The 14,336-nt window shown below is 36.6% G+C and overlaps 2 protein-coding genes across 3 annotated transcripts; one reads left to right on the forward strand and one right to left on the reverse strand.

Moving 5' to 3' along the window:
• The first annotated feature begins 1,744 nt into the window (after positions 1–1,744).
• LOC103155851 (ly6/PLAUR domain-containing protein 6-like) lies at positions 1,745–8,602 on the forward strand. Of its 2 annotated transcripts, none has more exons than XM_016663865.1 (5): positions 1,745–1,863; positions 6,330–6,484; positions 7,143–7,265; positions 7,400–7,530; positions 8,069–8,602. In XM_016663865.1, exons 2-5 carry the CDS (start codon positions 6,364–6,366, stop codon positions 8,255–8,257), a joined length of 564 nt encoding a protein of 187 aa, XP_016519351.1. In that variant the 5' UTR covers positions 1,745–1,863; positions 6,330–6,363; the 3' UTR covers positions 8,258–8,602. The 2 variants fall into 2 exon arrangements, with proteins under 2 accessions (XP_016519351.1, XP_007577789.1); XM_007577727.2 differs by having other exon boundaries at positions 1,752–1,863; positions 7,167–7,265.
• A 481-nt stretch (positions 8,603–9,083) lies between these two features.
• Positions 9,084–12,724, reverse strand: mmadhca (metabolism of cobalamin associated Da). Its single transcript, XM_007577729.2, has 8 exons — positions 12,637–12,724; positions 12,163–12,201; positions 11,822–11,963; positions 11,532–11,749; positions 10,610–10,715; positions 10,203–10,324; positions 10,043–10,129; positions 9,084–9,641 (listed from the first exon to the last, which is right to left on the reverse strand). Exons 2-8 carry the CDS (start codon positions 12,172–12,174, stop codon positions 9,423–9,425), a joined length of 906 nt encoding a protein of 301 aa, XP_007577791.1. The 5' UTR covers positions 12,175–12,201; positions 12,637–12,724; the 3' UTR covers positions 9,084–9,422.
• Positions 12,725–14,336: the final 1,612 nt, after the last annotated feature.

The raw sequence follows: 14,336 nt of genomic DNA on the forward strand, positions 1-14,336 counted from the left end.
TTATGAGAGTAATCAAACCAATAGCTTTGATTTTTAATATCAGAATTATGAGATATGAAGGCACAAACATAACATTAAGACTTATAATTTCAAAGTCAAAATTTAAATTTTTAAGAACTTTAACTAATTATGACGTGGGTTTGGTGATTTGTCTGCCTAATTAATCTGAAATACATCCCCTCAAATCAATTGCATTCAAGAAACTTAATGAGAAGCTACATCACAAAAACCATAGACAAGCCAGAGATAAAACAAACCCAAACACACAACCTGAGTTAAAATAAAAAGCATTTTTATGCGTTAATATAATTTGTCCAACAGCTTTATACTGTGGAGATTCTTTTCTATTACAGTTTCTGTAATTTCAAAGAACTGGTTCAAGTGAGGTGAATACAAAAGTACACCACATGTTTCAGTTTTCATCTTACAAAAAAATTAAACAAAACAAAACAAAAAACATTTATCATTAAACTTCCACTTGAAAGTTCTGAATCATTTTGTGTTGGTGTGTCACATAAAATCCTGACAAAATACATTGAAGTTTGGGATTAGAATGTGGAAAAAAACATTAAAAAGTGGACAAACTTTATGTAAACCACAAAAACAAACATTTTATCTCCTTGAATCAGGTTTCACAAGCCCTTTTAGCTCAAATATTCTGCAGAAGTTGCAGTTAGATTTTTAAATTTCATAGCTGAAATCTTCTCTCAGCAGAAGGTTTTTGTTTGTGTATCATGTTTGCAGCATAGTTAAAGTGTTTCCGCCCAGGTCAGACCATATGTCTATATTAATGCACATCTATGCGGTCAGCCCACTGACGTTCCTCTGTCTGACTCGACTTGGAGGACCTTGCAGTCTTCTTCCTTGTCTTTCCTGCGAAGGATCGCATATCCAGCAGGGTCAGAGGGCTGCAGCCTGTCACTGATGACTTCTTGTATGGCCCCTTTCAGACATGCACTCCTTCACATTTATCTGATGGGAGCTGAACATGATGACTTGGCTTCGTGTGTTTCAGCCAAGGAATGCGAATAAGCGAGCAACACAGGGTGTGTCTTCTTCTATTTGCTTTAACAGATGATGTGAAGCTTTATTTTGAAACAGACAAACTCTTGTTTAAGATATCTATATCTTAGATATATTTCCACATCATGAACTTTTGTTATTTCTTGAAAAGTACTTTTATTTTTGGGGAACAGACAACAAAGATGCTGGAAAAAATATACAATTTTACCTTCCTTCAAATCCTGTCATATTATGTAATGGAAAATGATACTTTTAACAAAATACAACAAAAATACTGTTATGATATTTAACCAAAATTAAACTTTTTTCATATTATAAAGTATTGTGTTAGGTTATGTATTTGTTGCATGTGTCTAATTGTATGTATAAACAATAGAAAAGATGCAGAAATTTACTTTAAAAAGTAAAATATTCCTAAATACTTAGTGTTTACACATTTGTATTTTTATTGTAATTGTTTTCATATTGTATGGCTGCATGAAAGACTTTTTTTTCTTTTTTGTAAATATACCTTTTTCTCTTTAAAAACAACATCCATTTATTTGTCATTATGGGCCCCTATTAACATTCGCCCGCAGTTATCAGTTTCCGTCTATACAAATATAATACTGCTGCACTAAGGACATAAAGAAGCGCGTTATTTCGCTAAAAACGCAGCGAAAAAACAGACAAAGCAGCAGCATTAGCTCCCCTTGACAGGGGGGAGTTAACATCTTTTACGTTTCCGTGACGCCGCAGCCCTCCCAACCCAAAAAGCTCCAACATCCACACAGAGCGGCAGTTTCTATCCCCCATCTCCGTCCCGTTGAATCTGCTGTAGGTTCAGAGGAACTGAAGCTGGTAAGTTTCATCTCCAAATCTAGTTTGTTCCTGTTCTAAACCATCAGGCACTGTAAAGGTCGTGTTTTTTTTTCGATAAACTTCGCGTAAATCCAATCCGCGATGGGTTAGGACGCATTTACGTGAGTGAATTGAAACGAGCGCTGCTGCTATTGTCAACATTGAATGGAGTGCGTTTATTTTAGATTTTCACAATCCGCATTCTTTTTTGTTTTGTTTTGTTTAAATAGACCAGTGGAGGTAAGTTACGTTCAATCGTAAAGCGTGAAGTTAGTTTAAAAACGTAAGAAAAGAAGGAAAAAACGGCCAGCTTTCAACTTTTCTCGCAAATTAGTAACAGCGGATTTGTATAAAGTCGTCTTGAATTTAAACTTGCTAAATTGTTCACATCCTCTTTTGTGTTGCAGACTTTAACAATGTATATTATTGAGATTTTAGGTGATAAAACTTGATAAAAAGGGATTACAAATAATTACTCTTATACAAGTAAACAAAGCCTTCCTGTCATAAACTCTCCATTCCCTCAGTGATGCATGGTGGTGGCAGCATCATGGTGTGGGGATGCTTTTCTTTCTTGAAATGGAAACCAGTTAGAAACATTGTGACCCAGACATTCCCAGCATGCGTTCGAGCCAGGCTCTTCCAGGAGCTTTTGTTCCCGTTCTCATAACCCTTCAGCTGAGGTTACCTTACCGTTTACTGATCCAGCTTCCAACAGGATGTGATTCATCCACTGGTTTGCTGTTACTATTTCATTAAGATGTGGAACATTTTAAGAGGCACAGAGCCTCCTGAGGATCCCATAAAAAGTGTTACAGTCGAGAAATGAGTCAGCAATGCCCACACAAAGCAGCCGAGGCAACAAATCTCACTTCTGTGTGTTCTTTTGCACAAGAATTTGCTCGACGCACTAACCTTTTTCCTTCTCGATGCTGGGCTGAGATCAAAAAGCAAACAAAAGCAGCAGTATGGGTGGAGTGTTAAGCTCGTGCCATGTGTGTCTGGTCTGCAGAGCAAAGCCGGCGTGCTTCAAAGCCAGACCCGGTGGTCGAGGTTTTGATGGAGTTTACTCCTGACACAAATCACCGAGCCTTCATCTAACGAATTTGTTCATTCACACTTGACACACGGGTCGATGTCAGCTTCAGCGACGGACCGTGTTGACTGGCTGTATTGGGTCAGTGAAGCAGGAAGACGGGCATTTGGGTCTCAATCCTTTAACTAAATACACACAAAATTATTATTTATTGTTAAAAAGTTAAGGAAGAATGAAAATCTGCACCGATTCTTCTGCAGGAGTAGTTAAATGTTGCAAATAAAAACCACAAAAGGACAAAAATGTGTTTCTTGATGGAGGTTACAGTTTTAAATACCATGTGAAATTAAGGAACTACAATTATTTTTAACCAACATTTGATCTAGGAATCTTTTTTGCATCCACTTCTAGATTATTTAAATGATTTTCCAAACAAAATGAAAGGTTCAAATGGAGAAATAAATTGCACATTTTTATAAAAAAAAAATCACTAGAATAAATGTAAAACTGTATCTAGTATCTATTTTATTTTGTTGTGAAAAGATCACAAAACTTTCAGTAGGAAGAAAATTCATTAACATTCGTCCTAAAACATTTAGACACAGTGAATGCATCATATCCTCTGGATATTTAGTCAGTCCTTTTTTTATTAAACATCTTCTGCTCCACATATTAATCTCATTTTCAACACATTCCTCTGCAAGCTTCAACATTTGATAATATTACAAATTAATACACAGATTTCAGAGTCCAATTTCCACTTTAAACCCTTAAAATTCCTCCAGATTTTGTAACATTTTAACCAAAAATTGGAGAACAGATACACGTTTTCCAACATTTTTCCCCCCAGTGTCAATACTTTGCTGCAGTTACGGCTTTTTGACAATTAGAGACTTACCTGTTTCTCCAAACTTAAATTAGACTGGATGGAGATCACCTCAGATCAACACTTTTCATCTTGTCATAAATTCCTTATAGGATTTAAGTCTGGACTTTGACTAGGCCATTCTAACATCTCAAATCTTGTAGCGTCAAACAGGATTCGTATAAAATCCCTATGAAGCAGAACTTTGTGGTTATTGACGTGAGAAAGCGTGAAAACAGTCTGGATGGATACTTTTATAAGACGCAGATTGTCCACTAAGTGTGAATTGGTGGGATTTTAATAATTATATTTTAGTACAAAAGCTGTTAACTCCTTATAAAACACATTGCAACATTCATGTTTGAAGATAAATGCAGCAAATCACAGTATAATTGACTTAAAGGCGACAGCTTGGCTTTACTAACTCTGCATTTACACACATCTTTATTCCCTGATGTAAAGATTCATCAATTCATTCAGCGGCTGATTCTTGGTCGATATTATTGATCTTCTGCTCTGTTCGCTGCAACTTAAACCAGATTTCTGGCACCGACCACGGCGCTCAAAGCTGGAGACCGAATCTTCAGCAGTAAAGCATCTCGTTATGAGCCGTACTGTAACACTGTGGCCTGAGGAGCGTGACAAATGAATGGAAGCACTTAGAGCAGGAGACCTCAAATAAAACTTTCAAGTAATTATTTAATTAATCCTGGTTTCTAGGGCTCAACTTTAAAAGGACAGAGGTGAAGCTACTCTGCAGCCAAGCATGCTTTTGGTTTGTTACACGTGGAAAAGCAGGAGTAATTATAGGAAGATGTGATAATAAAAGAGCAGCTAGAGCTTCCTAAAATATTACTAAAATAAAGCAGTTTAATTGTAGGCTGTGTGTCCGGTCTGGTAGCAAACATGGTGGATCTGTTTGCTTTATCGGGTTAGCATTATTAGCATTAGCTTATTAAAAAAACAATGCTGAACTAAACTAAGAAACTTATTTTCTACAATATTCTACAAAAATCCAATAACAAGAATTAAAAAATATATTATTTCTGAATTCCCGATGGAGCTAGCTAGCTAGCATGCTAATATTAGCTTGTACGTTGACATAAAGTGGCAATACACTTTAATTAGTTTCATTTTTACTTCTCTCCTCTTCTATACATTTTTTTTGCATATTTTTTATATTAAAAAGTAGAATTGTGTTTGTTGAATATTTATATTTTATTGTGAAAAGTTTATGTAAACATCCTTTAGCAGATGTCAAGGAAGTAAAAAAGAAAGAAGCTACTGTTTAATACCGTTGGTGACAAAATTACAGATTTTCAGATCCAGTTGTGCTGCCATTTATGTTTTAGGATGTAATTATTATGCAAGAAATATTATCCGTATTGCATAATTTGTTTATTTGGCTTTAAAATGAGTACATCGGTGGTTAAAGTGGATCAGATATGAATAAATGTGTGCAGGATAGAACAGCGTTCAGCTAAAGCGTGGATCAGTCTTACTGGAGCATGTTTAATGCAAAGAAAACAAGCATTTATAACCACCCAGCCTGGCACAGAGCCTGGGGATAAAGAACAAAGTGGAGTTAGAGGCATCTGAGCTCAGAGCTGATCTTACACAAATCTGCTAATCTGAGTAAAAGGGGGTAAAACCAGGTCAGCTGGTGTTTAATTCAGTGACTGACGTCTCAGAGGATCCTTGGAGAGCCGCTTTGGGTAAAGCTGAAAGAAAACTGTAATTCTTTTAAATGTTACTGTGAAAAAATAAATAAAAATGAACATATTTATCTGGTAGTTTTAAATGTTACTGTGAAAAAAAATAAAAATGAACATATTTATCTGGTAATTTTCCCCCCAGTATTATTCAGGTACATTTTTAAAAATGTTTTCAACCAGTCAGTTCATGGTTGAAACCAGTAGAGGGTCTCCTGCAGTAAAAATATCTGAATCTTATTACTCTATCCTTTTTTCTGCTTGGAGAAGAGTTTTTAAATTAGAGTTGTACCTCATTTAAATCTCAGCAGTTGTTTGAAATGAGAATTCACTCTGGAACTAAATTTAGTGTTTTTTCTATATTCTTTTGCTTACATCGGTGTATCACAAGCTGTTATTGTATTATAGCAACAGAAGGGATTACCGTTTTTAAATTTTAATAAATGCATTTATTTCATGTTGCACATTTGTGAATTTTTCTTTTTAAAACATACCACTGAATTATAAATACATACTGCTAACACAAGAGGTTGAATTATTCACATAAAAAATATTTTACTGATCCCAGAGATAAATGAATTAATATGGTGTTTTAATCAGGCACATTAATTATGATGCGCTTTTTTCAGTAAATGTTTTGCAAAATATCTCTAAATTCCCTTTATTATCCTCACAAAGCCTCTTGTTTTGGATCAGATGTTATTAAATGTAGCATTTTATGAAAATCTAAAGCAAATATTTAAAGGTTTTGTCACAATATGGGTGGAAATCCATCATTTAGCTACCAAGGCTAATAAAATCAAGGCATTGAACTCGTGTGGCTGCTGCTTAATGACACGTTTCTCTGTTCTAGCGTTTGACACGGTGCGTAGCGTTGATGCAGACCCATGATGGACGCCTGGCCAGCTGTGGCCTGGATCCTGATGCTGGTGTCAGTTTCTGAGTGGACAGAAACCGCAGAGTCACGGGATTTCACCATGAAGGACATAATTCAGCTGCATCCTTCCAGTACGACCGCGGCGTTGAATCCTGCAGATCAGCTGCAGTTACATCACGTATCCAAGCTTCCTATTTACTCAGATACTCTTAACAATTATAACTTTATTTTTGCTTAGGTGGTTTTTTTAGCTCACGTGGTAAATGTTACAGTTCAGTTTGTGCAGAGTTGTGATGTTACCTATCTTGAAAACATTTTTTTTTTTTACTTGCTAGCAGTTTTTGTAACTAGAAATCTGTTAATTAGTTGCAAGAAATCTATTCTTTAAAGTTTTTTAAAAATTTAAAGCTACACATGTTTCAATCCCACATTATGACTAAATTCATGACTGATTTTAGCTAATTTTTCAGTATGAAAATGGTTGTGTACAGTCTGCATAATCATGTTTAAATTAGCAGCAGGAATGTTGCAGAAACCGCAGAAGAGCTGAAATGCAACTTCTTAAAGTACTTAAATTCCTTTTTCATGTTTTGTAACAAAACTACAAACAGTTTAAGTGTTGCTTTCCTTTGTTTTCAGCTAATTTTACCACGCTACCCCTAAATAAAATCCACCTTACCAACCATCTTCAGTCATTCAGGGCTTTAAATATTTCTATTATAGTACTAAAATAGTTTTTTTTAATATGAATGCAAGTATAGAATGCAGTATTTTCTTCCTGATAAATAGATTTTGTCTGCCTGTCCTCTGCAGCCACACCTCATCCAGGTGGTTTCAAATGTTTCACATGTCAGGACGCTGCAGATAACTACGACTGTAACCGCTGGGCTCCAGATGTTTACTGTCCAAAAGGTAAATCAGCTTCTTCTTTTAATATTCGTAAAATAAGCCAACAGGAAGTTAACCTGAAGCTGACCAGCTAAACTAAGTTTATTTTCTGTATTTATTAAGTACTACTTGTAATAATCAGAAGAGTTTTCTTCTAGATACAAGTTATTGCTACACGCTCCACATGATGGATAACCATGGCGACAGCGTTTCTGTGACGAAGCGCTGTGCGACCTGGGAGCACTGTCGCTTCGCCGGCTGCGTCAACATCACCCACAACGGCTTCCAGGTGAAATACGGACCCAGTTACAGGCACAGGACCCAAAAATGTACTCAAGTAAAAGTAAAAAGTAGCTGTCGAAGAAGTTACTTGAGAGTAAAAAATATTTGGTAAAACGTGCTGAGTAACTGATCAAGTTATCATTTAATATTTAAAAATTACATCAGCCGGACCAAACTATAAACTATAAAGTTAAGTGGAAATTTTGGTATTTTAAGAATGAAAATGACAAAAATCTTTTTAAAAAATCAGGTAAGAGAAATTCTTTCAAATCAGTCAATAAAAAACTTTAAAAACTGCAGGTGTGTGTCTGAGTCTGGTGAATTTTTAGCTAAAACATGTTTGTTTTTCATCCAGTGGGCAGAGAATCCAGAAGTTTTACTCAAGTAAGAACAGAAATACATCATAATAAAATAACTCAAAGTACAGCATAGGAAAAATACTCCTAAAAGTACATTATTTTCAAAATAAGTTATTCAGGTAAATGCAACTCTGGTTACCAGTTACAGCTTTGTGGATGATCCAACTCTCCTCTCACCTGCTGCAGGTGTGCACGTCCTGTTGCCACGGAAACATCTGCAACATGCTGGTGCCGATAAACGACAGCGGCGCTGTGTTCTCCTCGGCCGGGCCTCTGGTCGGCACGGGCTGCAGGCTGCGTCCTGCTGCACTACGTTACATCACCCTCATCACTGCCAGCAGCTGCTGGACACATCTAAGAAGTCGAATCGCTTAACACACAAAACTTCCTTCCTTTTATCAAGCTTACAGACGACTATGTAGTGTTTTTTTAACCGTTATTTATTTTCTATGCAGGTTTTTATTTTTAAATAAAATAAACTGTAAACGTGATTTGGATGTTTTACCCAGTGGAGAAGCTCTACAGGATTTTCTGATAGATCAACACAAAATATTGTATAAATGTTTCAGGTAAATTTGTACTTTGCTATTTTTATTTATAAATTAAATTTGAGTAAAGTGTGGAATACATTTGCTTTTCAGGCAGGAGCGAGAAAATTTTATGATTTTCTACTTTTGTTCATAGCATGAAATCTCTAAAACATTAATTTTAAAGTGTTTTTGTAAAACAAAATTTAATAAAAAAAAAAATGATTGAAAGGGGTTTGAATTATTTTCCAAGGCAACATGTATTATCAGAAATCAAAACAAAGCTTGTGAGTAAAATCTTGAACCATTAAAGTCGTTCAACTTTAATCTAATTCCAGGACAATTTAGGAAAAGATCATCTTCACTCACATGCCTCATTTTACAAGTTTACAAATCATATTGATCAACAGATATGAGGAAGCCAGAACTAAGTGCTATTTTAGATCTGTGACTGAAAATATTAACATATTTAAGACGTTTTGATGAACTAAAATCACCGTGCAGGAAGAAAACAAGAACAGTAGTGGAAGCATTATTCTGAAACTCTTAATTAAATGCTTATTTCATGTTTTTATGCATTTTGGTTAAAATTTTGACTCATTTCTCTGTGAGTAAACTTATAAAACCAGCAGTGGATTAAACAGTTGCTTCCTGGAAATAAAGTGAGTCCAGCCTGACAGGAAAACATTTTATTAGCAGTGCGTTACGACCCGATGTCGTTCCGGCGAACGTGTTCATGTCGTTTCGAGGCTTGTTGTCGTTCCTCACCTGGTAATTTCATAAATACAAATATTCTCTAAAAATATCAACACTTTCTACAGATTGAACATATTGCAAAGTTGACGTCTTGAGCGCGGGGGTTTGCCCCGGATGTAGTGAAGGGTGTGGAGTCGTTAACACCAACATGTCCTTACAGAGTTTTATCACACAGCCGAGCCAAAATCAAAACATCTCACACCACGATTAGAGGCATTCTTGTGCAAATCTCCTGGTGTTTAATTTTAAAAACAAGCCTACTCTTCTTCATCAAATCCATTCGATAGTCCTTGAAGTCTCGTTACAGCATCGCTGTTGGCAGGTGCGTCGGTGAAAACGGTCCCCACGAACAAAGGCGTTCCCCTGAGGATGTGGCGAATGACGGTGCAGGAGCCCGACACTTCGATGTGAAAACCCAAATGTCTGAGCTGCTCCTCCGGCCGCAGAGCCGACGCAGCCAATGGAGACGCAAAGAACTGTGGGAGAACGCATTTAGAAGATCATAGTCAGTTCATTTTGGTAAATTATCAACATGTATACATCAACAGTTTCATGCCAAAAACTGAAACGCATCTAGACTTTACCTGGCTCAAATTAGATTTATTCTCTCTTAACTAAAATAATTTCTGAATTTCAGAAGGAAAACTTTTGTTCAATTCTTTATACATTTTATATGTACAATATCTTTAAAGTATTGCTTTGAATAAAGAGTTTATTAGTTGGTTCACGATATCAACTTTATTGATAAGCCTAATAGCTTTTTTTTGTTGCAACTTTAATATATCAATGGTTGTTTTACTTACATTTCCCAGATTTCTGAACAAAATAACCAAAAGGCACAGTCAATATACAAGCCTTTGTGTGATTCAATACTTACAGCTTCTCCTGTTGTCGGGTTGATAAAGTCGGCCCAGTATCCCGCCGTCCACAGGGCGAAGCACATCTCCTTCGCCCCGCTCACAAACTGCAGTGACGACATATTCTCAGTCTACAGCCACTTCCTCAATTTCCCAAAACAAAGCGAAACAAAGACTCACTTTATGAAGCAGCTGGTCTCTGTCTGGTTCTGCTGCTCCGTCGTCTTGACGACCTCTTCTCTGGGTTACCGTCACGACCGTGATGGAGGCCGTTGGTGCCGAGGGGAACATCAGCTCCAGTTCTGAGACAGACGGATTAGTTACTGAAATTCAAAGGCAGCTGTAGGCCTGTCAAAATAAATAATTATATTGTAATTTTGAGACCATTTTCAACAAATATAGTAATAATTGATTCAAGTACAGCCCCTCAGACTTTAATTTCTGAAGAATATTTAACACTGGAACTGGAAAACATTTTAAATATCCAAAATAAATGATGAAAAAGGATTATGAAGTCTCTGTAACCAAAAACTATCATGCGATTAATTGATTTATTGCTTGTTGTGACCAGCTTAATGTTCTCTTACCTTTCTTTAGCAGCTCAGGGCAGGAGCTCACAGAGCAGTCAGTGTCTGTCTGGTTGAAGTACTGCTCGGCTTTGTGGACTCTTATGTTTTCAGGGCCCAATTTTTCCTGAAAACAAACAAATTGTACAAAATATCAGAGCTGAATGTAAAGACATTAATGTCTAAAAAGTTACAGCTAATGGAATTTTATGTGTTTTTACAAATAAAAATATTAAAAGTGTGGCTTCCATCTTTATTCAGACCTCCTGAGTCAATTCTTTGTAACATCGACTTTTCCTGCAGTCAAATCTGCATTTGTAGATGTGAAAACTTTTAACTAATGTAAAGTTTGTAGATTGAGGAAAAACAGAACTACAATTACTTTACATAATACTTATTATGCTAATTATTTCTGATGTTCACTCTTTATATGAAGCAGCATATTTAGAAGCGGTTGGCACTCTTTCACTAATTGCTAATAGCAGAGCTAACTTTTCGCTTAGCACTTTAGTATTTTGCTAACTTTGAAGACATTTAGCAAACTTAACCTCCACTAATTTAAATTTTGCAAATAAATTCTAAAGCGTTAATTTACTTAGCCGTTAAATAAATTTCCAGTTGAATAAAGTTCAACATTTGTGTTGAAGTTTTGGTTATCGACTTAAAATTTCTACAAATAGTTAGACATTTATATTCACGCTCTTATTGTGAAGGGGTGAAGACTATTTAAAGAGAAGTTCCATTTCCTCTCAATAACGTTTCTTTTTGCACAAGAAACTTTATTGAGCAAATGGCAAGCACACAACAAACAAATTAAACAAACCAGGAAGCAAAAATGTAGGTTTGAGTAAAGCTCTAGGGTTAGCATAACTACCTTTTTAGTCATAGACCACCCTGACTGTGTTGTCAGTGCAAGAGGCACAACGATTACTAAACTACTCACATGAAACTCGTTGACAAACTGGGCCAGAATAAACTGGTGTCTGTCCATGCTGTTTGGAGTCGTGAGAACGTCAGGCACCGTCTTGTGAACCGGAACCTTCTTTTGGTTCCCCATGCCTTCCAGGTGGGAGTCAAACCCGACATTACCTGGCAGCTGAAATCGCTGGTCCTGAGGTCCAAATGGTCCCATGCTCTCATCAGGCCACACAGTCCTGGGCCCTGCAATCACAGACAGAATTGTTCAGAAACCAACTCACGGACCCACATCCTATTTGACTCACCATGTCTCACCTGAGTGTGTGGGTGACACGGTGATGTACGGCTCGTCAGAGCTGGCGGCTGAGAACGTCCTGCTTCTTCCAACTCTGAGAGAAGTCAAAGCATGTCGGCCGGCGGTTTGAGACAGGATCAACCTGCTTCGACCACACAGCACCTGCAACAGAACAACATCGTCTAAAGGCAAATAATCTGAAATATTTTCTGAAATAAACACGCTGCTATGTCCTGGAATTATTTCAAATATATTTAATCGTTTTATTGTATTCTTTGTAGATCTCTTGATATCACTCATAACTCTGTAATACACAGTTAAGATATTTAAGACATAATTAAGATGCAAGTAAGTTACTTACATTGCTTGACATTGTGGCTCGCCGCCTTCACCTTTCAACCTGTTATACAGTTAAAAAAAAACAAATTATACATAAAACAGACCTTCAGATGGGATGAGATTGCCATCACCTTCAACGTGCTAACATGGCTAACTAGCAACCATAGCGAAGTCTGATGCAATAAGAGTCTGTTAGCCAAAAGACAGGTTAACAGCAAACATAATGCCACTACTTACTATGAATTTGATCACGAACATATTTAAGATTGTTTTAATATTTTAAAATAAAATCAGTCAGCCTCGAAAAACAGCCAAGAGAAGTAGCTAAGACCGACACGACTAGCTGTTAGCTGCGGTTAGCTGACAGGCTGCTAATTTGTTCTGTCAGTTTCCTGTTTTTATGCTCAAAACATCAACACAAAACCTCGTTATTATGTACAACAAACACTTCATAACGTTAGTTATGCAAACTAAACGCGATTAAAGGAGTACATACTTCTTAGGATTCCCTATCAACTTGAGCGACTGCTTTGACAAAACAACGACGGAAGCTGCCAAGGGTCAAAACCAACTTACGTTTGTGTAACCAAAACAGTGGTCGTCAAAGAGCGCGTGACGGGGTTCATACGTCAACGTTGTCGCCATATTGTGAATGGCACATGAACACAACGCAGACGTTTCAAAAACACCTTTTTTTTGGACAAAATGTACTAATTAACCGAAAAATTAATTAACCTCTTCTGGAGAAAAAGAGACGTCAGATTTTTTTTTCAGGCTACACACTTAAATCTTCAGCAAATTATTTGTAAATTTTTGTATTCTCTACAAAGGTGAAAAGTACCTTTTAGTTTAAGTCTAAAAATAAGCTATATTGACACGCTATCTTCCCTCAATAAAAAGAGGAAGATAGCATGTCAAATTTAACAAATTAATAAACAGCTCTATAATATTGTTTTCTTCTCGTCTAAAATATCTTGTGTTCAATTCAACTCTTAACTATAAATTGATTCTTTTTATATTCCTTGGGTTATAGACCATCCAAAAAGTAAGAAAAAAAAATCAATCCTAAAAATAAATAGAATTAAATAGGCACATTAAATGGAAATAAAAAAACATTTTATGTTACTATTTACTGTTATCTTGCAGTTATATTTGTCTCTGTAATCCCAGAGTTCATCCTAAATCTGATTACAAACAGCAGTGATAATGAATGAATAAACAACGTTAAACTCAAATCTCGCCACAAGATGGCAGCAAATTATTACTTAATATCGATGAGGACATCATCTGAGCTGCAGCTTTGCCCTTTTTAAAATCTCTTAATAGTTTAACCAGAAAACAGGAAGTATCTTCATCCCCTTTTAATTAAGTGCAATTATATTCAAACAGAAAGGTCATTTTGAGAAAAGTCATACTAAATATTCTCTTTTGTAACACTAGTAAACTTTAAATTGTAGGTATTCGTATATTACTGCCACATTTGACTTACTGGGAAACTATAATAATGAAGGAATCATCCTGACAAACAGAACAAAAACAGAAAAAGAAACAGAAACATCCCTCCTGTTTTCTGTCAGGGCCGCTGAAGGACAAGCAAAGCTAGTTAGTTGCTGACGTCAACAGAAGCCTTTAACTGACCCAGACAGACTGATTGACACTTTCTCTCAGCTAACAGGATATGCATTTGGAGCTCACCCCAAACCAAAATGCTTCACTCACATGGTAGCAAACCGTACGAGTGGAGAACTTGGCTGTCAGTAAGACTCCCACAGGATCATTTGTTAAAGCATCCACCCTGGATGGAGCCCCTGTGGGACGTACATAACACACACACACACACACACACAAAAACACACACACAGAGATGGATGTGTACAAGCAGACATAAGGAGCTGGAAAATCATCTCTTTACCTCAGGCTGTGGGCTAATTTGAAGGTAGAGACTTAAGAGTTTAAGGTGAGATTTGACAAGTTGGTTTTGCCATAAAAAGTCCCGTCATCCAAACAACCAAATGTGAAATCTGTGCAACAGTGTTGGTTCATGGTCCACCTTTTACTAACCAGATCAGGAGGAGAGAGAGGATGTAGTTCAATTGATGTGTGCCAGCCAGCTGGGGCTCAAGAAAGAGACGTTTGGAGGCAGACTGGCTTTTCTGGTGGGTGAATAAAACCTTTACTACAAAGGTTAATGTGTTT

Source organism: Poecilia formosa, unplaced genomic scaffold, assembly GCF_000485575.1.
Source record: "Poecilia formosa unplaced genomic scaffold, Poecilia_formosa-5.1.2 Scaffold451, whole genome shotgun sequence".
NCBI classification, from domain to species: Eukaryota; Metazoa; Chordata; class Actinopteri; order Cyprinodontiformes; family Poeciliidae; genus Poecilia; species Poecilia formosa.